This window comes from Vidua chalybeata, chromosome 5, assembly GCF_026979565.1.
Source record: "Vidua chalybeata isolate OUT-0048 chromosome 5, bVidCha1 merged haplotype, whole genome shotgun sequence".
In the NCBI taxonomy this organism is placed as follows: Eukaryota; Metazoa; Chordata; class Aves; order Passeriformes; family Viduidae; genus Vidua; species Vidua chalybeata.
In genome coordinates this window covers 14,083,509-14,105,348 of record NC_071534.1, presented here as the reverse complement: position 1 = coordinate 14,105,348, position 21,840 = coordinate 14,083,509, and the positions used below count along the sequence as shown (strand labels likewise).

Below are 21,840 nucleotides of genomic sequence, written 5' to 3'. Positions count from 1 at the left end.
AATTAGTATGAGCAGAATATACTGAAAATCCAGGCTGGGCTAAACAAAGTCTGTAATGAAGATGAAATTGTATGCTACTTCTGTTTTTATTATCTATCATTTAATACTCTTAGGTGGGTTTGGTCTCTGATACTCAATAATCTGTAACTACTCCTAGTACTTATGGAGAGGGAAAGGAAACAGTCTGCCTTTTTAATTTTCTGTTTAATTCATAAGGTAATTCATGAGGAGGGACAAATATACTTTGCCAGGTACAAAACAGTGTTTGCTATAAAATTTATTTGTTTGAGCAGGTGTTTGAGCAGAATGAAAGCTTTATTTTTAGCAAGTTGTCATTGTCTGGTCTTTACAACTTGTTGGGCAAAAACTGGGACAATTTGTGCTAGTGGGGGAGAGTGGCACTGTGCTGGGGAAAATGTGCCCTTTTGTAATATTTATCTGCTCAGAAATTGCTTTCAAATAGTATATAATATCAGTCAAAGACTAAATTTCAGGGTTGAGGTAATACAGAGATTTTCCTTTTCAGCTATTTTAGAGGCTCTACTATTTTGACTACCCTCAGGGAATATGAAATGTGTTAGCAGTTAAATCCATGACAACAGATAACTTACTTAAGCATTAGATTTAGCCGAGTTAACATGCAGTCAGTTTAACTGGCTAAGACACAGGCCACCCTGGCACGAGGGAGCACTGAATAGATCCTGGCTCCAAACACAGCAGAGTGGCAGTTCAAACAGGGGCTCTCCCCTTCGGGAGAAGCAGGACAGACAGACAGAGATTTCTTCTACCGCTGGGCATGCTGTGACACGAGTGAGTTTAAGTGGATTTTAGTGAATTTAGGTGCCTGCAGGTGTTTAAGTGCCTAAAAGATCTCATGATGTGCATGAGGATTTCAGTGGGACATCAGCATCGCTTTTGAAGTACTAGAGAGGATTTCCTTTACCTCAAGCACTCCTCTTTGCTAAGGAGTTTATCTTTCCCATCATTGTTTCTGCTGTGGTTTTTTATTGTGATTCAACTGATTAGCAGCAGGATTCACCTCTTCCAACAGTGTCTATGATGCAAAACCAGATCAAAATGGGGTCAAAATTTTCCAGTGCTTGAAAGTGGCAAGGATATAAAGGGGACCAAGGCAATGAAGCTGAGACTTCAGGCTCAGCAGTGGTGTGTGCTGTGGCAGACAATAGATGATGGAAGGATATTTAATTCTACTCAGCAATGTGAAATAGGATGTTTTAGAGATAGGGTGAATTTTTCTGAGTTTTCGAGGTCTTGAGTTGGAAGTTTCATTGTGATATAAAGAAATGTCAATGGGTTATCTCAGATAGATCTACCATCTACTTAAAATCTGTCCTAAGATATATTTTCTTAAGATTTTAGAGTAAATTTCTTTAAAGGTGGGCAATAAGGAATCAAAATGTAATGGAAAGTCAATGGGGTTTATGTATCAAAGTCCCTGGGTTCACTTTCTAAAATGGCATGTAAATGACTGATGTGCTTTCAGCTGTCTTTTATTTTTATCTTCCACCTCTGTTGATAAGCAGAGAGGAGAGCAAGGCACAATTGACATGGGGAAGAAGAACAGAAAGTGACTGATTGTTCAGTCTGTGTCAGCAAAAGAACTGGGGCAATCAAATGAAACCATCAGGCTCCTCAAGTTCAGAGCAGAGGAATGGGCTCTGCATTTATCTGTGAGATTCCTGGCCACTGGTTGTTAGGGGGAGCGTGAGTTTCCATGGATTCAAATTCACACAGAACATGCCCCTGAGGATAAAAAGAACACTGCTGGCTCAAAACTCCCTTGACATGCAGATCTCCAGCAGGTGGGAAGTATTCTGGGTAGCAGCATTCCATGGTTATTCTAGTCATGGGAGTCTTCCCAAGATATGTTGGGAAGAGAATATGTTGTCTCAGAGAATATGTGCATAATTTGAGATTGCATTTGTGAGAAAAGAAATGGATGAAGGCTAAGATGTCTCAAACACGTTGACTTCACTGAACTAAACCCAGAAAGATTTGATTAAAGTAATTTCTTTTGTTCAAGATCACCCTTCAGGGCAGGGGTAGGTCAGGATGGCTGGTTGCACGTTTGTCGAAAGCTTGCCCATGCCAGGATGAACATTTCCATTTCCTCTTGTTCTGAGGTGAAGACAAAGCACTTTCTAGCACAAAAGACACAGAGATGGGCCAGTTAACGTCTTTTCCTCTATATGTTCTGCACTGCTGGAATACTGTCCTACTGACAAGACAATTAAATCTTAACTTTAAGAAACATATATGAAAAAAATAGGCATGGGGGAAAAAAAGGGTGAGGTGAGCTGATTAAAGAGTAAGTAAAACTTCCAAAAGCACTTGATAGTCTCCAGTTGTGAATTCCCTGAAGCTCCCTTTTTCTGCCCTGCTACCATATCTGTGCATATCTTGACAGATCTCATGAGGCTTCAGGACCTTTAAAATCAGGACACACTGGCTTCCTGGTCACTGTTTTCCTGCTTCTGAGCAATTGCTCTTAAGCCATTGTATTTAATGTAGTTGAACTTGACCTTGAATGCCAGAAACCATCATAAAAGGAAATGCTTCACTAGCCCATATTATTCTTATCAAAACTGTTTTGAAATAGAAAATTAGGTTTTTATTAAAAAAAAAACAACAAACAAAATCCATAAAATATACTTCTGAGTAAAATATTATTATTCCAATGAAAAAGTAGCCTCTATTTGAGAAAAAAAAAAAAGCAAGCTTAAATCTCTTTATTCTCTATGGGAAATCTAAATCTTTTCCAGGAGAAAAAGAAATAATTTTTCCCTGCAGCAATACAATATTAATGCTTGATAGTTTGATTCAGATGTTCTAGGTTTTGTCTTTTTATTTGTAAATTAGTTAGTTTTTTGTGTTTGGTTTTTTTGTTGTTGTTGTGGTTTGTTTGTTTGCTTGTTTGTTTTATTATCGTTCATCTTGGCATTTGCTAGCATACAATTATTCGTACCAGTAGTCTAATTTGCTAGTCTCCTAGTAGGTCTTCATTCTTTTCAGGTATTCTAAAAACAGTTTTATTATGTGTTCTCATGGTCTTTTCCAGCTTATTTCTGGACAGATTAATAAACGCACTTTTTAATGCATTTCAATTATCTTACTTTTTGTCAAGATGTACTTTCAGGTAACACAATTAATTAAAACTCCATTAACTGTTTAAAAAAGACATATCCCCTGGTGACAAACCTTTGGTACTGGCCTACTTGAGTTAATGAGTGTGAATGGATGTATGATAAATATCGATTTGCTCAAAAATAAAGGGGATTTTTTTATCCTTTTGCTTGCTTTTTATGCTTAAGCCTGAAGAGATATACTTTCCATTGCTTTTTAACCACTTAGATTCAATCTGTTTGGATCTTCCTGAGAATAAGAGCCTATTTCACAAATAGTGTGGCCAGCAGGACCAGGTCAGTGATTGTCCCTCTGTACTGAGCATTGGTGAGGGCACACCTCAAATCCTGTGTCCAGTTCTGGGCCCCTCACTGCGAGGTGCTGAAGTGCCCAGAGAAGGCAACAGAGCTGGTGAAAGGTCAGGAGAGTGAGTCATATGAGGAGTGGCTGAGGGAGCTGGGGGTGTTTGGCCTGGAGAAAAGGAGGCTTAAGATGGAACTTCATCACTCTCTACAACCACCTAAAGGAGGCTGTAGCCAGGTGGGGGTCAGCCTCTTCTCCCAGGCAACCAGCGACAGGACAAGAAGACAGAGCCTCAAGCTGAACCAGAGCAGGTTCAGGCTGGATATCGTGAAGAATTTCTTCATTGAAAATGTTGTCAAACATTGGAATGGACTGCCTAGGGAAGTGGTGGAGTCACCATCCCTGGAGGTGTTCAACAAATGCCTGGATGTGGCACTAGTGATATAGTTAAGTCGGCATGGAGATGTTTAGTCAAAGGTTAGGTTCAATGATATTTTCTTTTTTCTGTTCCCTTCTCTGCTGTTGAAAGCAGGGCTGGTTGTCAAGGCTTTCAGTGCCACTCACTGCTGCCAGGTCAACTACTTGTCTGGGCAAACTGTGCTTTTGTGGCTTGCAGAACACCTGCACAAGAGGGCAGCTGAGCACGAGACTAAATGAATGAGGGAAAGGAGCAGGGAGAAGGTCCCTCTGAAGGGTGATAAGTGTTATATTACATTAATAAATTTCAAATTTTTTAATTACTGGGGGAAAGTGTAGCCAGAGAGCTTTCTAGGCTGCAATCCTGAGTGCTGTCATTGCAGAAACTGTGTAGAATGAGTTGAGTGTGTGAAGAATAAAACATCCCTAGCCTTGGGTGATAATAAAAGCCTCAGTTTTCTGATAGTTATTTATAATTTGTTCTTTTAATGTGTGATTCAAGAGGGGTTTTTTATCCAAGAGTAGTTTTTAACTTAATCCTACAATAGGTGACTTGTTTCAACTACTGTTTTCAGATTCTAAAAAGTAGGAGTGCAGATTTAGCAAGCAAGAATGTGTATCTACATATATAATACTCGGGTAATTCATACATGTTGAGGCAAAAATAACAGATTTATATCCTAATACACTGCCAACCATTCTGGGGATGGGACTGAGTAGTCAAGACTTTTGCACTTGGTACCTCTGCTGCCTGACTAGAGTAATTGAATAACTGAAAAAAAGGTGAAGTTACTTTTATTCAGTACTCTCTTACAGAAATACAGCATTGGTGGAGAATAAAGGAATCTGAAGTCCCTGGTAATGGATAGTAATCTAATGTAAATCCCCAGGCAAGTTAAGTTAATGTATTCTCGGCATGGTGCCTGGAGTAGGATGGGGGGGAGGAATGGGAAAGAATGAATCAGCTCTGATGTTTTGCAAGATCCTTCCTTCTAGTTCAATATTGTCTTGTTTTCTTTGCCTAAATTTATTCTTGATGGGTGGTGACAAAATGTTTTCATTAAAGAAAAGTTTCCTAGAATTGCAGAAATCATATAAAATCTCCTGTGGCAAGCTAGCATTCAGACTTACAAGTGGCCCTATTCTCTTTGCTAGCTCTTAAAAGCTTTGGAATCCCTCACTGCTGCCTAAAATCCCTTTTTTTCCCTGGGCCCCATTATCCAGCAGTGCAAGGCAGAGAGCACAGAAATTCAACTCCTGCTGCTGACCCATGCACAGAGGGAGAGTAGCTGCCTGCAGGTGTCCTGGGCAGCTGCAGTCAGGTTGAACCTTGTCCCTGATACCGCAGTTGCCGTGACCCCAGTGGGCTCAGGGCAGTGCCAGCATGTGTTCTGACCTGCTTTTGCACTGCTTGATGTTGAATTATGGATCCCCTATGACATTCTTCTGCTAGAGCCTCTCAGGTATGGGTATACAGTTTTAAAACTGCTGTCTAGAGAGGGCAAGCTGGTGTTTTGACAAGCTGGGCATAGGAAACAGTGCTATAAGAACACTGTTCTAAGAATAACACAGGTTATTGGCACTTGCAAAGGGTGCTTGTTCCTCCTTTGTGCACAGCTGGTGGAGCCAGAGTAGATCCTGATTCTCTGGGGACAGACCCACGACTGTTTGGGTGGGGGGTAGCTGTGCCTCACTTCATATGTCTTCAAGAGTTGGTGGCTCGAGTTATTGGAACCTGCCCTGCCTACTCTGGTTTTCCAGTTGTGGTTCCTCAGTGAATTTGGATGAGAATGTGGGATCACTGTCAGACTGTGGCACTGTGGGGACAGATGAAAAAAAGACTATCTGTACCTGAGAAGTCAACCAGAGAGCTCCTGTCTCCAGCTCTAGGTCCAGGGACTGTATGTGGACCAGGTTTCCATGGGTGAGGTGGGACAGGGGAGAGGAAGAGGAGCTGCTTGATGAGCCAAGTGCTGGTGTCATTATTCTCAGCAATGCTGAGCACACTGGAGGTGGTTTTAAAATGCTGGTTCTGGTGTGCTGATCCACCACCCCCATAAATAGCCTGCCTGTAACAAGTGCTCAGGTGTTCAGGCTGGGTTTTCTGTTCTCTGTGATAACTATTTTTAGACAGAATACAATTTAGAAATGGAAAACACAAATCACTGAATCAGAGGAAATCATGGCATTGAATCAAATGAAGAAAAAGTAATACTTTCCCCAGCCAGTTCACTTGTTTCTTGCTTCTGGGGTCCACTTTAATTTCATAAGCACATTTTCTTACTTCGCACTCCTTCTGTAGGAATTTTTAAAGTATATGTGTGTTCTTAGTATTTTTGTTGTGCTTGAGATCAGCACTGTTAACCTTATTCATTTGAATGGTTCAATCCCCTGGGCCTATATATATATATATATATATATATATATATATATAAATATATATATATATATATATATACAGTGGTCCTGCTGCTCCACAGGACAGATTTTGGCAAACACCTTTATACATGCTAACGGGAGTGGTGGAATAGGAGAGGTACTCACCACATGGTTGAGTATACATTAAAAACCCCTTGCCTTGATAGAACTTTATGCTTGTAGGACTTCCCATCTTCAGAGTGCTTATAAGCATTAATGAATTCTCATGACACCACCATGAAGTGATGTAAATATGTATTATCGTTATAGTACATGGGAGGGCAAGAGGGAAAATTTTCTTATGCAAAGATTACCAGAGAAACCAAGGGAAAACCTTAGTTTTAAATGACTGTCTTATCCCAGACAACTGGAAATTGCTTTTCTAAGTTGCTGTGTTGTAAAAGCATACACTTGTGTAGGCACATGCATCAGTGCTCTCCTGAACAAAGAAATGTTCCTTAACTAGTGCTTGGGAAACCAGTGCAGTTTTGAAATAGCTGAATTATTCTGCAGGGAAAAGCTGTGAATTTTTTATATCTATCACTGAGCTTACTAAGGTTTTTTTTTATAGCTTGTTTAGCAATTTTAGACTTCTCTCATGTGAGTTGTCCTTCCCCATAACTCAATCTGAAAAGAAGGATGGAGGAGAGGGAAAGGGACAGCACCTTCAGAACTCGTGAGGAGTGGCCCTTGGGTCTCCGGGCGATAGTTGGGAGGAGAGAGTAGCTGAAGGTGGGGGTTTGGGGCTGAGGATGCCTGACAGAGCTGTGGTGTGAAAATTCAGCCATTGGACAAAGCATTGCTGGGACCTTCAGGGACTCTTCTGCTAGTTCTGCTGGAGCATCCTTTCCTGGTCACTGTAGGTCCTGGTCTTTGTCCTCTCCTACTGCTTTTTATTGTCACACTTCGGAGCCAATGCCATTTCAGTGTAATTCTACCCTTGGTGCATCCACCTCCTCCCATCTGTATTTGTTCTCTGCTCCTAGCAGCTCCTTGGCAACCTGCCACATGAGATATAATCTGCAGTCTCACACAGAGAATTACTGTACTCTGACCTCTGCTGTGTTGCAAACTACTTCTGCTCCATAGGGCTTAATCCTGCAAAGAGCTAAACTCAACTTCAACCAGGCACCTCTATGGAAACTGCCTTCCCACAGGTGGATTAATGGTTTAGAGCAGAGCATGTGTGGAAATACATTGACCACTAAAGGGTAGAAATCAGGATTACGAATTAAGTTTTTCAAGTGAAGTCTGTAAACTAGTTCTAGCTGTATACAAAATATCTTTCTTTTTGGAAGGGAGAATCTTCTTTCATGAATAAAAAGCTAAGGTAAAAAATGAAAACCTAGTCAGGATTGCTAATGCAAACACCATAAGGTATTTCTTTTACTGGTAGCACTAATGTTTTCTGGTCAGCTTTCAGTGAACATAATTCAAGACTTTTATATATCTACTTGTATAGCATAAATCTAGAGATTCATGTGAAGTAGTATCTTGTAAGACAAATAGGTCTACTGAAGAACTAGGACACAGATAATTACATTTCTGATCAAATTAAGTATCTGCATATTGAAATATCCATGAAGCAACCCTTCTGAGGCATTTAAATGGCATAAAGCTCACTAGCTGTATCCCTGCTGATTCTGATGCACATTTCTACTCAACTTCTCTGAACTCTATAGTCTGTTCAAAAAAACTCTACAGTTTGTTCAAAGGCTGATCAGGTTAATTTGCTCACAGTAGCATTGTTTCAGAAGCTACAAAGGGCATTTTTCCTGTACCTTAGGTAGCTCCACGATAACGATTTCTGTGGGCATTTCCCTTTCTGCTCTCCTTCCACAGGAGGTGCTCCCACAAATGCTGCCTCCCACCTTCAATGATACAGCTGTCCTCTTGGGGTGCATCCTTTCAAAATTACCTCCAGGCTCTGACTGACTTCTTTAGCTCTGATCCCCGTCTCCTGCTATGTGAAGTTTGTATAGCTCTTCCCAATTCCTTCATGGCTTACTCTCTGGTCCCCTTCTCTGGCTTTCACTGCTGCTGCACGTTCTCTGCAGTCAGTGGGTGAGGCAGGCATCAGATGTTTGCTTCCCCCTTTCTTTCACTGCACCCCACTTTCCCACTTCTTTCCTGAAAGGCCCCTCAGAGCCATCACCTCTGCCTGGCATTGCCTTGTGAATAGAACTTTGGGTACAAGTCTCTCAGCTATCTTATATTGCTAGGATGCTCTTCAGATAATGAGGTGTGAAAGAGGGACAAAAAATTACTGAAAGTGCAGGATTAGATTAATGTATCCCCCTGTCTTCCTGAAAACAAAGGGGCAGGTGACGTCCCTGTTTTCACTAATGCTATATTTGAGTTTTTTCTGTTAGCCAGAGGTACATGCTGCTACCCAGGAACAAGAATCCTGTGATGCTTTGGCAGTTGTGAACCTTCCTATACTCTCTGCGGGTGCTTCCCAAGAAGATGGACTGGTCAATGAGTAATATGTTTGGTTTTCCCTCAGATTTTGTTTGTGTGTCTTACAGTGAGTCTATTGCCTCACAGGTACTGTTGTGTATTTCTGTGTTTGGGGTAAACACATGGGATTAAATTCATGTTAAGAACTTCTGTGTAGTCCTCACCAGTATCTAGAAAAGGAGGTACATGAACTTACTCTGTGTAAGTATCCCGCATTGCTACAACAGACTAAGAATTAGCATCTGCGTGTCACATTTTGTAATTTAAACCAATTGAGCTGTGTATGGTTTGCCTTCTGGACTTTCTCTCTTGCTAAAAACAAGTGATGATTAGTGCCCAGTGTAAGTTAGACATGAGTAAAACGTTCAGCTGAACAGCTTGAATAACTTAACAAAATGGTGCCATTTGGAGCATAGAAAATCTATCTGCTTCCAAAGCTGGATCCCTACCACCGGATTTGTGGGTTTCTAGAAGTTTCTGACTGAAAGCCCAGTTTACCATATAGTTACCATAATCATGCTTTTCAGCCATGAGCATATAAACGGCACAAATTATGTTTGGGCATTACATTGTAGAAATACAGACAGATCTGTTTAGTGAGGTACAAAATCTGTTTTGCATGAAATGTATAAACTTCAATTATCCATGAGACACAAAGGATAATTCTGATAATCAAGCTTTCTGAATATGGCAGGAATATTCAACATGATAAGCATTAAGAATCATGACCTCATCTAGGATGACACAAAGCTTGTATAATTGAAGTGCTTCTGTATTGTATTCAAAGGATTTAATAGTATTTAATGTTTGGGCTCCAGTTTGGTAATTGCTGTTAGTATCCAACTCAAAAAGATCTGTAAAAGTCAAGTAGGTCCAAGAGCTTTTCACTGCCACTGGTAGTATTCAGTTAGCTGTGACTGGGGACAGAAAATGAGAATTTGGTAGCCTACTTCTTAAAGAGAGCCAGTGTGCCATTCCACAATGTCCTTGCAGACTTCAAAAAAAAAATATCTTGCTTTCTCTAAAAGTTGTATTTTAAAGTTTTAAAGAGAAATACTTCTCTTTTTTTGGTCAAGGTTTGAAGCTCAGAATGTTTTGAAACGTTTTTCTTGCTCATTTAGAGAAAATCCCACTTCATTTGAATTAATTACTGCTCCTATGGTGATATTTGAAATGCAGACTATCTTGGATGATCAAAATAGGAAAAAAAATGACTAAAACTCATCACATGAACCTTATTGGTAGAATCTTATTAACTTATTAACTCTAAATGCCAATATTCACAAGTTCATCCATCCTCCTGTCTTCCACTATTGTTGTCTTTTGTTTTTTTAAATCCATGGAAGGTTTTTCAGCCAATTGCAGTTGAAATAAGCTTTCCATTACTTTGCCAGAATGGTAGGGTTCAGCTCAAAATCATCTGAGTCACTACATTCTGATGGGATCTGTGTTTGCATTCTTGATATGAAGTAGCCTATTCTCCCATTTGAAATGCAAGTAAGGTAATAGTAAGTGAGAACATCCTTATGTAGACGTGCATGGGCAGTCGTGCTGTCTCTCCAGCTGTTTCACTTAACTGCTTTACGTTCTGCCAGATTGTGTATTGAGTGCCTTCTGCTCCATGGGCAGAGTGAATATATGAACCCAAAGAGATGCATCAATGAATAGACGTTGTTTGTCAACATACAGCCTGGGTCAATTCACTGGCAACCACACGTCCTGAAGTCAGCTGTACTCTGACAGTGGTTTATCATTCTACCATGCAGTTAACTTGGAAAGGGGTCTGTGGCCTGTCCATCACCTCACTGGCTTTTTGAACACTTTGGTCCATTGGTTGAAAGGGTGCCAGTCCAAGGTCACTACTGGGATGTACAGCTAGATCAAAAGTACCTGTAAGAAAGAAAATATCTAAAGCTAAGCTCAGTTAGTTCTGCTATCTCTCCTTAATTTGTTCTTCTGCATAGCATGTGGTAGCTGGAGGTAGGTGAGACTTTGTGGTGGAGATTGCAAAAATAACAGTGGTTTAAAGACCTCACATTGTTCATAGTAAAGGACTGCCTGAAAGTCAAGGAGTTCTTTGCAGGGCAGGAGTCTGGCTGGATACAGAAGATCAAGGGAGACCTGAACTCATGGCCTTGTTATTTTCAGATCAGTTAGGCTCTTACAGGACAACCCAACAGAAGGTTCTGCAGTTGGTGAGCATTTATTTTCTGACCCATTTTTTTTTCTTGTGCTATGTAAAACCGGTACTCTACCCTGGCACAAAACCAGCAGCTGGTACTCTGTGCCCATGGGATTTGGAGATTCAGGAGGGTCCTTATTTTTGCATTCAGGAAGTTTGTTAAGAATCACACTCCTCTACTATACTCTCTCAAACTGACATAGTCTCCTTTTTATAGGTGGCTTTATGTCCCTTTCATCATTCATTTAAAATGGTGGCCAGGCCTAATATAGCAGCAAATCAGTAGACACAGGCTATCTCTGTAGTTCATTTTACCATAACCACTAGGAACTTCCTGTGACTCCATTTGCAAAGACTGTTTTTATCTGAAAGCTTGTTCTGCACATTAGATATGAACTAGAAAATAACTTGTTAGAAGTGTCTTTGTTGGCTGTTGCCATGCACAGAGAAAGAGCAGAATCTTTATGGTCCTACATGCCAGAGGTTGTATAAAGAGAAGACGGGTCTGGCTGTTACACACACAAACATAAATTCTGAAATGGGTGTTGCAGTGCTTGAATGAAAGTATCTGAGACATTTTGGTTTTCAGAACAAAACATCATGATTTCTGAGAAAGTAATATGTGTGAAAGTACAAATGCCAATGATGTACACTCTCACTGTATCACCACACTTTCTGTAGGATGACTTGATTCACTTAAATTAAAAGTGGGAACTCCATGGGTTTTTGCAGAGCATAGAAAATATCAGGAAAAATCTTCTCAGGTAATGTTTTAAAGCAGTGCCACCTTATGGTTCATTTCAGAATAGGGATGTTTGGTGTCCCACCCTTGCAAAACACTGTGTGCATCTGGCTAAGCTCTAATTTTCTTAAATGGTCACTGTCTGTGTTTCTGATTGGGGGAGTGGTGGACTATACCTTTGACTATCAGGACTAATTACAGAGAAAAAAATGCAATTATTATCTTGCTTCTCAAAGAAGAGCTGTTCCTTCTGTACAATTACCCAGCACATTGCTCTCACGGGCAAAAAATCATGCTTCAAGCTCGTTCCTCCCAGATTCCTTGTATGACTGCCTAGGGCTCCTGTTTGTGCTGAGATGTTGCATTCTGACCCAATGGCACAATCTAACATCTTGGTAGCTGCAGCCCAAATTCATCATACCTAGTCCTGCACTCCTGTCATTCAAGCCATGGTAAATAATTGTTGATTGGTCAAGAGCTTTGAAATTCTCCCATCGCTGTTGCTCTCCTAAACTGAGGATCCCTAAGCAGGGTGGGTTTCATGGATCTGATGTGATCATACATCGAGGGAAGATGATCTTAGAAAAATCCTTGCAGAAAAAACTGGTCCTCTCGGTCTCTTCCTGCTCTTGTTCCAGCTTGTGGCAGGAGTAGCTGCTGTCTGGATGCCAAAAGGTTGTCAGAGCTGCTTGGTTGTGTGTCTGCTCTGAATTCCCTCTGAAGTCAATTACGTATTGATGTACGCTCCTGTGTTAATTACAGCTACTGCTGCAGCTTGGTGACCTCTTTTGTCTGCAGTAGCCATAACAGTTTGCAAATAATTCTGGTTAGCCTGTGAGAGAAGTGTCACTAAATTACAGGAGAAAAAAATCCTGGAGATACTTTAATCAATTTTTAGGTTTAAAAGGAGCAGTTTCTTCCAACCACTGCAATACAGAAGTCCCAGAAGTGGTATTAAGAAATATGGTTTTCTTTGCTGCCCTGCTGAAAGCAGAGAAGTCAATTTCTTGTGGAAATTACTATTTGAGCTGGAATGAAGTGACAGAGGGATGGATGTGTTGGAAGCAGCTGGGACTGATGTTCAGCTGTTACTGCTCTTCTGCTCAGTGCAGTTCACACAACCATCACCACCACCATCCCCAGTGTTAGCCCACCACTGATTGCAATGGGGTTAAAATCAACCAGGAGCCATTAGTTAGGTTTTGACTCTCTCTGTTGGACTAGTTGATACATATACAGACTGTTCTTCTTTCTTTTAGGCACATAGACACTACACAGCATATTTATTGAGCATTGTGCAAAGGTGGCCAGCCCAGCATGACTGTTAAATTCCCTCAGATTCCAGCAGCAATCCCATTTATTATAGAAGACAATAAAGCTTATTAATGAAAACCACATCATTAATATTAACTTAAATATAGCTGTTGCTATAAATTTATCTTGTTCACAAAGGTGTGTATGTCAAGTCCTGTGGCTACAGAGAATGCTGTGGAAACTCAATTTCCTATGATCTTGAGCCTTTTCATTCATAGGCTTTTAAAAACTAAATTAAACTACTATTTTCTGGTTTTACCATGTATCCTATACAGTTCCCATACTTCTTCTTACGGCCTTTGTTCTGTCAAATATTTCCACAGCTACGTGCAGGCTGCCTCATTTAACTTAATTGGCCAACAAAATCAAAATCTTGGCATCCTTCACTCTGGTTTTACAAAATACACATCATATTTGAGCTCATCATATTTGATATCTCCAGTATCTGTCTGATTGGCCTGAAATCAGCATTAGAAGTTTGTTACATACAAAAAAAACAGACTGATCCTGGAAATCTGATTTTTATAGGGAGCTAGGCTAACTAAATCTAGTCAAAAGTATGGAAATTACAGCCAATGAAAGATAACAAACCTGAAAACTGAAAGAATACGGTGATAGAAGAAAAGGATCCAAAAATGCAGGTGATGCTACACGAGCTGTCTTGGAAGATCATGTGAAACTCTTCCCATCACTGCCTTCCATGATTCAAGGAATACTGCATCGTTTACTCTTCTGAATGGCAGAACTTGCAGACTTGGGTCAGGTTCTTTTTGGGAACAGACGGTTACAGCTTTGCTGGCATCAGGTTCAGTGCCAGCACCATGCTGAATGCCAGCTGAAGGTGAGCACATTTTGGAACAAATTTACAGTGTACCTTCAATTGTCTATTTTCATAACACTTGAAAAAAACTGTGCTGCCTGTGCTGCCTATGCCTCAGGGCATCCATAGCAACTTTAATACATGATATTGGTATTGGTTTGTCAGACCTGTCCATGATTTATGTTTCTGCTTGACATTATTTCTGTTTAGTTGATATTTCCCTTTCATTGTAATAAAGCTTTTTTTTTTCATCAAACAGTGACTGTATGTGTTATACAAAAATGAGAGAACTCATTGACGTGGAACTTAATCATGTTTCTCTGTGACCTTGATATAATCTTTCAACAGCATCAACACTTTCAACAGTGTATTCACACTCCAATGCATGATGGGTTTATTGGTGTGACACAAACTACTAGATACCAAAATGATATTTATTTGGGAAATAAAGTAACTACAGCGTTTGGAGCAGTTTCTGGTAAGTAATTTGAGTCCAGATAGAGGTGACTTTAGACACATATGGTAGGTCATAAAAAACTTCTGAAATATCTAAACATGTCTGTGGCCATGTATAGCCTGCCGTGACAAGCTGGTGTGCTGATTGCATGGGCTGGATGCCAGAGCTCCCTGCTCAACCAGGAAAACCTTACTCAGCTAAACAGGACTCTGTGACTCTCAGGTGTATAGTGCTGATGATGACCAGCAGCATGGTTGCATTTATGCATTCTCATACTGCATTATAAGATGAATGGAATGGTTTTACTTCTCCAATTCTTTGAAAGAAAGGGGTTTAAGTTTTAGGAAAAAAAGCTGACTTCCAAAAATGAGTATATTCTCATTGGAAGTGTGATAATAATGGAGTAATTATTGTAGCTCTGTTTTGAAGTCTCATTTGACTTATAATTTTAAGAATAAATTTGTTTTATGTATTTTTGAGGCAGCAGTTACTGGTGTGGCTTTTGGTTTTTATAAACATATTTTATGGAGACAGAAGGTTATTTTATAAAGTATTTCCTACCTTTAGCATTATGTTGCTGAAATTGAGAGACAAAAAAAGAAGCTTTTCAAAGATTCTGCCAGATTCTTTAATGCCAGGTTTTCCTATATGAAAGAAAACATTTAGAAAGTGTTCAGGATAATACAAGTAGAGAAAGTGGGTTTTGGTTTGCTACTGAAAAGAGACTTCCTGTGGCTGTACAACCTCCTGTGTTCAGGAAGGCCTATAGTTGTAGCAAGACTGATATTGCTGGCAAGGCTCAGTTGTTTGTTTTAACATTCCCTGACATCTAAGTATGGTCTCAGGTATAAAACAGCAACACAGTAGTTTTCCAGCCCTCTCCTTGGTGTTCATGGGCAGATACAAAGATGGGCTGACCTTTACTTGCCTCCAGCATATCTGATTGCCAGCCTTAAAGGCTTGCTTACACTTGTGTACAAGATCTCACTGTATGTGTATATGAGTGTTGGTTTATTTCTCTATATTAGAAAATCTCTCAGCTTTGTGTGAGGTGAGGAGACTGAAAACCATGCAATGTCTTGCTAGGGCTTTTTACATCTGCGAAAGTGTGGTAGCTTGTGACAGACCCAGATTCTGATCTGTTTCTAATTGCACCAGCAATAAAAAACCCAGCTTAATTTTATGCTCTTTACTTTTTAATGCATTTGCAGCCTTTCTACTGTCTTCACATTTTTAACAGAGGATTGGATTTTGGAAAATTCTATCTGTATCATAAAAAGAATAGTGCTGATTGTCTCATAATTTTTACCTCAAAGGTGCATAGATGTACAAGAATTTGCACAAAGGAATTAAACATGGAACATAGAGAATGATGTGTTATCCATGCTTCTCATGTGAGGGTGTTTTGTTTCAGTTACACCTCTTAGTGCATCCCCTGGAAAATTATTATGGATGCTACAAGCTGTGCAGGAAAAGAGGTTCCGCTAATGGGCACAGGTGATTAATGTTATGTCAACCTTCATGCTTGTATGGATCCTGCTGCAGGATCAATGTGTGAATCTGGGTGAGGTGCTCAGCCTGTGAGGTGGAAATGGCATAGGGTCTAAAATGTAATATGATGCATTGTCTTGCAGTTTGTTGTTCAGGGCTCTGCAGTAAATTCTACCACTTGAATGTTCACCACCTGTTTTTGTCTTTCTTCAAAGCCCTGCTGTGCTCTACAGGAGTGTGTTAGGATGGAGAGCTTTGGATAGTTGAGCTTTCAGCCTTCTGCTCTGTTGCATCCTTCCAACATGTGCTGCAAGAGAAAAAGAAAAAATAATTGTCCCTGAGGGAAATTTTACTAGGAGCTGGGTGCCCTGCAAGGGGCAGATTAGCCCCATCTCCTTGCACAAACCAAGCCTATCATGCCCTGTACCCTAGATTCTCTCAGTAGAGTACAAGTCGACCAAACTGCCACAAGCTCTGCATCTGTATTTGTGATCAGTCCCATTTGTGATTGTACATTCTGCTTTCTCAGGCTGAGGTTTTGAACAGCTGTTGCACTCTGAATCCAAAGCTTCCAGAAAGCCATGAGGTACCTGATGACTTCACTGGGTTCTAGAGCTGCTCTTAAATCCTAATGTCACTGCCTCTAAATGACTTCACTTGGAAATGGATAAATCAGCAAGATCTCCAAGCAAGGTACAACATATGAGTCCTGCTTTACCTGTTCTGAGAGTTAGTGCCTCCCCCAAGATTAAGGGTTGCTGTTTTATACCAAAGTTAGTCTGTGATGTAACACTGTAATACAATATTGTACTTTGCATAGATGAATAGAGTACACACTCTGCGTAGATATATAATTACAGCAAGACCTTAGCTACTCAAAGACCCACAGAAGTTGAACAGAGTAGTTTGTTCTGCCATCTCTAACGTGGTTTCTAATTAGGCCCTTTCAAGGGACAAGGGCTCATGGTGTTCTTATAGGCAGGTTCCTCGTGGACCTTCAGGAGACAGGCTCTCTGCATCAACTTTTCTGTGAACACTGCAGCTGGCAGACAGGTAGATCAGTGTAAGGTTTAACATGTTTAAAGGGAGAAATAAAGTGCAGATCTGCATGTAGGCTGCCAGGAGACACCAGTGCCTTCAGCTGGCCAGGAGTGTTTTCTAAGACTTTGGGGGCTTTGAAATGAAGCTGGAATACTGGGAAACTCATGGAGCAGGAAGTTTTGCCTGTATCAGCTGCGGTCAGTTCAGGCAGGTGCTACATTTTGACTTTCAGAAAAATTTACTTCCTCAAGCTCTTGCCAAGTGTGTAGCTCACCTGGGCTCACCATGTTGCTTACAGGCACTTGCTAGACCTGTTTTTAAGGACAGATGACAATATTCAGAGATGTGAATATAGATTTTATTTGAAATTGTTATGAGTTTGTAAATTAATGATTTTTTAAACTTTATGAATATAACAAAATCACATTTATTTGACACAATAATAAGGATGCACAGACTGAGAAACCTGTGTGTTGTGTTTATAAAGAGACCAGAAACTAACCTGATCCACTGTAACCATCCCCTTTTCAGAAGAACTAGAGCATGAGTGAACTGGAACTGTACAGCTTTGCCCTTGAAACTGAAAAGATTAGCAAATATTTGTTTTATTATTTTCCAAAATCTTATCCAGTAGCACAGAATAAAACAGAAGCTCTTATGGGGAATGCAATGCCATTCTCTAGATTTAGCAGTGGGATTATATTATGTATTTATGACAATTATAGCTGTAGCCTCTTCAGATCCATGTTGAGACCTCCCATGTCAAGGCTGTGTGACTAAAGAGTTCAGATGCATCTCCTTAACCAGCAGCAAGAGGCACTGAGTTTTGAGCCCAATTCTATGTTTCTTCCAATGTTTAGTGAAAGTCTGGGGCCTGGATTTTGTCTGATACTGAGATTTCAGTTACTGAAGACCATACCCAGGCTCTTCCACCTGCTGAGCCTGCATTGCTCAGCCAGTTATGGAGAAAGTTGAGCTGTGTGGGTGTTTGTGCTGATGCCACCGGCCCTGGGCACAGAATGCCATGCACCCATCAGGCCTGCCACGTGCCTCTAGTGCCTGCCCAACTGCTCAGCTTGGTCCTTCAGCATGGGGCGTCCCTGTGCCAAAGTGCATGTGGCAAATTAATTTCCAATGGGCTTCTCCTCTCTCACAATCCACCACCCCCATGTCTGAGAGGGAGATGCTTGGGGTAACATCAGCTGCCTGAGGCAGCAAGAGGATGCCAGTGTGGACCCCAGAAGACTCCAAAGTATGCCTTTGGGAGGTATAACAAACTTTATCTTGCATGCAGTCTCACAGACACAAGTCTCCTTCATCAGAAGAAACACACTCCTCAGGTCTTGTCTTTATACCCCAGAGGGGCTGGTAGTCTGCAATCACCAGAGCCCCCAGTCCACAGAGGGCTCTTCCAGGACTTCTGGGGTGGGGGGGTGGGGTGGGGGGGGCACTGAAGTTTTCTGAGAATCATTTGCCCTTCCTCTCCTGCAAAAAGGAATGCCACTTCAGGGATTCTGCAAGAAATTTTGGCATATTTTAATGCAAAACAGTCTGCAGAAATAGAAGATCTGTTTACATTTAGCTAATGCTAAAACTGGGTATTTCAGTTTCACTTTGATGGTGCAGAATTACAGGACTAAAGGTATGACAGAATAAATCTCCAGAGATCATCCATTTCCAAAAAAAGCTGGATGATCTATTGTATACTGAACAGTATACTAATCTATTGTATACAGAACAGTTTTCATCTTGTGAAAGATTTGTTGATTATGACTGTTTCTGAAGTGGTCTCTCCAAGCTATAGATCTAATCTCACTTTAAGAGCATAAGGGTAAATAATTATTTTCATCTATTCCTGCAGTTCAAAAGAGGATGCTTCACAGTTGCTCTTTGATCTGATTTCAAGGTCTGCCACAATGCAGACTTATTTTTTTCCTCCCTCTGCTGAGGACTCATGAGAGTTTTTTCAGCTATTGTTGCTTCATTTGAACAAAATAACAACACAACCTTGAGGTCCAGCATTCTTTTCTGGAAACTATTCAAAGTCCATTAAGTTATTAAATAAATCAGCACCTAGTAACAGATTGTTTAGGATATGTATGGATGCAATATGATTCAGTAATAAACACCTTGGCAATATGTATATTGCCAGAAGTTTTTTCCCATGCTACAGGACAGCAGGGCCAGCTCAACATCTGAGGCTTTTGATTGTTTGAGTTACAGGTGGGCAGCGATTTTAATTTTTTATAGTTCCTGATGTTTCTGCATAATCTGGAAAGAGGAGGATCCTGATGAATCAATTCCTACTGTGTCATAACACTGACAAGTCTTAAGAAGTCATCCTGTTGTGATGGTGCAGTGCCTGTTTGGTTGCTGCTAGTTACCTACCAGCTGGCTTGAAGTGAAGGGGTTGATATGTCTCCTTGTTTACCATTAATAATCAAGTGTTTAAGATCTTCAGAAGGTAAAGAGCTAGAAAAGGGCAAAAGGGTGTCTAAGATTTGTCCCTTCCCCTCCAGTTTTCATTTGACTGAAGAATTTCACTGTGGGCAGCAGCAGTGACCAGCCTGTCTGGGAAGAAGTGATTGCTGTTCTTGGTTCACAAGGTGGATCTGACAGCTGGGAGCACCATGAGCTGAGCTCACCTGTACCCCAAACTAGCTCTGTGACCAACAAGGCACTCATGTAGTTTCACTGTCTCTCTTCTCCCACAGCAGGAGAAAAAACAACCATTGTCCTTGGAGGAGGGCTGGGAGGCTGCCCTCATTAGTGTTGGGAAAGACCTATGAAATACAAGTCAAAATACCATTTGGTGTCTCTCACATTAGAATAACTCACAGTCAGAACTTCCTTCTAAAGAGGACAGCAGTTTATTTAAAGATGTGGTTCACAGTGATGTTCTTAACATGGTTTTAAAAGGACTTGCTTGTTCCTGTTGCGATATTTCTCAGAGTGATTTGGTGAACAAGAAAGAGGAAGCTCTGAAAGCAGCTGTATAAAAATTGCCATCAAAGGCACAAAATAATTTGAAAACCAGACAGGCTCTATACTACTCTTTGTTAGCACCTTGTATTACAATAAACCTAGTTGCTACAACTGGGGCAAATAAAACCATGATACTTGTGTGCCTCTAACACAATATTTCTTTCCCAAATGGTGTCTGAGGGGAGCTGAAACATTTTATTTCTCTTTACTAGATTACTTAAATAGCTCTTTTTTAATAGCAAAGGTGATAGCTTCCATTCATGTATTTATCTGGGGACTGTTTATTTGGTTTGTCATATCAAGTGATCTAGCAGTAAGAGCTCAAACCCTTGAAGATACAGCACAGAATTCAACACAAAAATATAGGAAGAAAATAAAGTATGTACCTCAGCATGTTTTTTTATACCAGATGAAATATTATTTCCATTTACAGGCATAAGAACTAATTTTATGTTTATGCAACATTATCAGTCCACAACAAGGGACGAATACAAGCATAACACTGGGGGAAAGAAAAGGGAAGGGGGATGTTGCAGTGGACTGGCATCCTTCCTCATGACACCAGGAGTGCACATCAGCTCAAGTTATTGCTGACAGTTGCTGCTGCCTCTGATTATCTGCTGCCAGTTTACCTTAGTTTAATTTCTTCATGGAATAAAACATAAAGTTAAGTTAATCAAATCTTTAGAGATATATAGTGGACAGATTTTCTTCCAAGAGATAAAGCAGACTTGGTGGCCCTATCACATCCATATGAATTAAACATTAGTCAGATTTTTTTATCTGAAAATCCAAGGTATAATTGCTTTTCTAGTCACCTTATTTTGTTTTATTTTAATTAACATTAAAGTTTTAAACAATAATGTATGATTTTGTTGAGAATACTTTGAATTTTTTGTTTTGCTAAGAATTTAGAAAATGTTTGTTTTCGCTTTGTAAATTCTCATGGGGGGTGGGAGAAAAGAAAAATATCAATCAATTTTTCACTTACCAAGCCATCAAGTCCTACGACAGTGATTATTCTTCTTAGCAAAAGCTGATAGAGGAACAAGTTTTAGAGAATTCTGTGACAGGTGAAGTCTCTCAGTGTCTTTCAGTATCACTGGCCAGAGCTGGATGTTTTGAAAATCATCCCTGTGTTTCTGAAGAGCCTTTGCATGACAGCATTAGGCAGACACCATCTAAGAAAATCAAGATGCACCATGTCCCTAAGATGAGTGTGTCAGCTGCATCACTTTGTTTTCAGCTCTTCACATTGTGTCAGTGGTTTCACTTCCTTTAGGTGAGCACTTTTCAGAAGCTACTGTCTTTGTTATGCAAGTGAATCAATTAAACCTAATTTTAAATGAACATCCAAAATGATATTTCATCTTCAAAGGTAGAGCTCTGGTCTCCCATCAGTGCTTTAACCACAGGCCTGAAGCTTTGGAGCAGCTCCTCCCTTTCCCGCAGAAATCAAGGGAATAAGGTTTTCTTTAGAAAAATGTCATATTAAAATGTTCCTGGTTGTTGTCATACCAAAAGTGTGTTGTTACCACTGTGTGTACACTGATACTAGAGTTCATAAATAGCTTTTGTGGTATTGTATATCTTAGTATGGCCAAACATGCTGCAGTGGAAACACTGCAATAGCAGAGGGGAAGGAAAGAGTGTTGCCTTATCTGGAGTGCAACACATGCAGGCAAACCCTTAGCTGTTTTTCCCTTGTAATTTACATATCTCCCTAGTGTTGAGAGTCACACAATTTCAGTCTTCAGTTCTAATTAAGGTGAAGGAAAGAAAGGATGGGATGAACAGCACCATCAAGTCTCTCAGCATAGACTGTACAACATAAGGTAACATTTTCTTCTTGCTGACAGCCAGAAAATAAAAGATATCAGGAAAGGTCTGAATAGAACGTATTGTCTTCTTAAGTAAATTCTCTAAGCATTTTAAATGACTGAAGCTAAAAAATTAATTCACCTGTAGCCTTTCTTTTTTTTAAAACCGTTTTGAACACCTTACTTTTGAACTGTATCATTCCATTTTACAATAATAGAGCTTTCAAATCATTAGTGCTAAGATGT

General features: G+C 40.2%; 1 protein-coding gene across 3 annotated transcripts in view; it reads left to right on the top strand.

The window, feature by feature from the left end:
• TMCC3 (transmembrane and coiled-coil domain family 3) overlaps window positions 1-21,840 on the top strand; it is a 133,408-nt gene that overhangs the window by 2,634 nt on the left and 108,934 nt on the right. The window contains exon 2 of one of the 3 annotated variants that reach the window (XM_053943221.1): window positions 16,278-16,441. The exons of 1 other annotated variant lie outside the window; for it this stretch is intronic. In XM_053943221.1, the coding sequence (XP_053799196.1) occupies window positions 16,412-16,441 (30 nt within the window). In that variant the 5' untranslated portion in view covers window positions 16,278-16,411. Of the gene's footprint in view, window positions 1-16,277; window positions 16,442-21,573; window positions 21,610-21,840 lie in introns of those variants that run through there. One more of the 3 variants, XM_053943223.1, reaches the window with a different exon arrangement.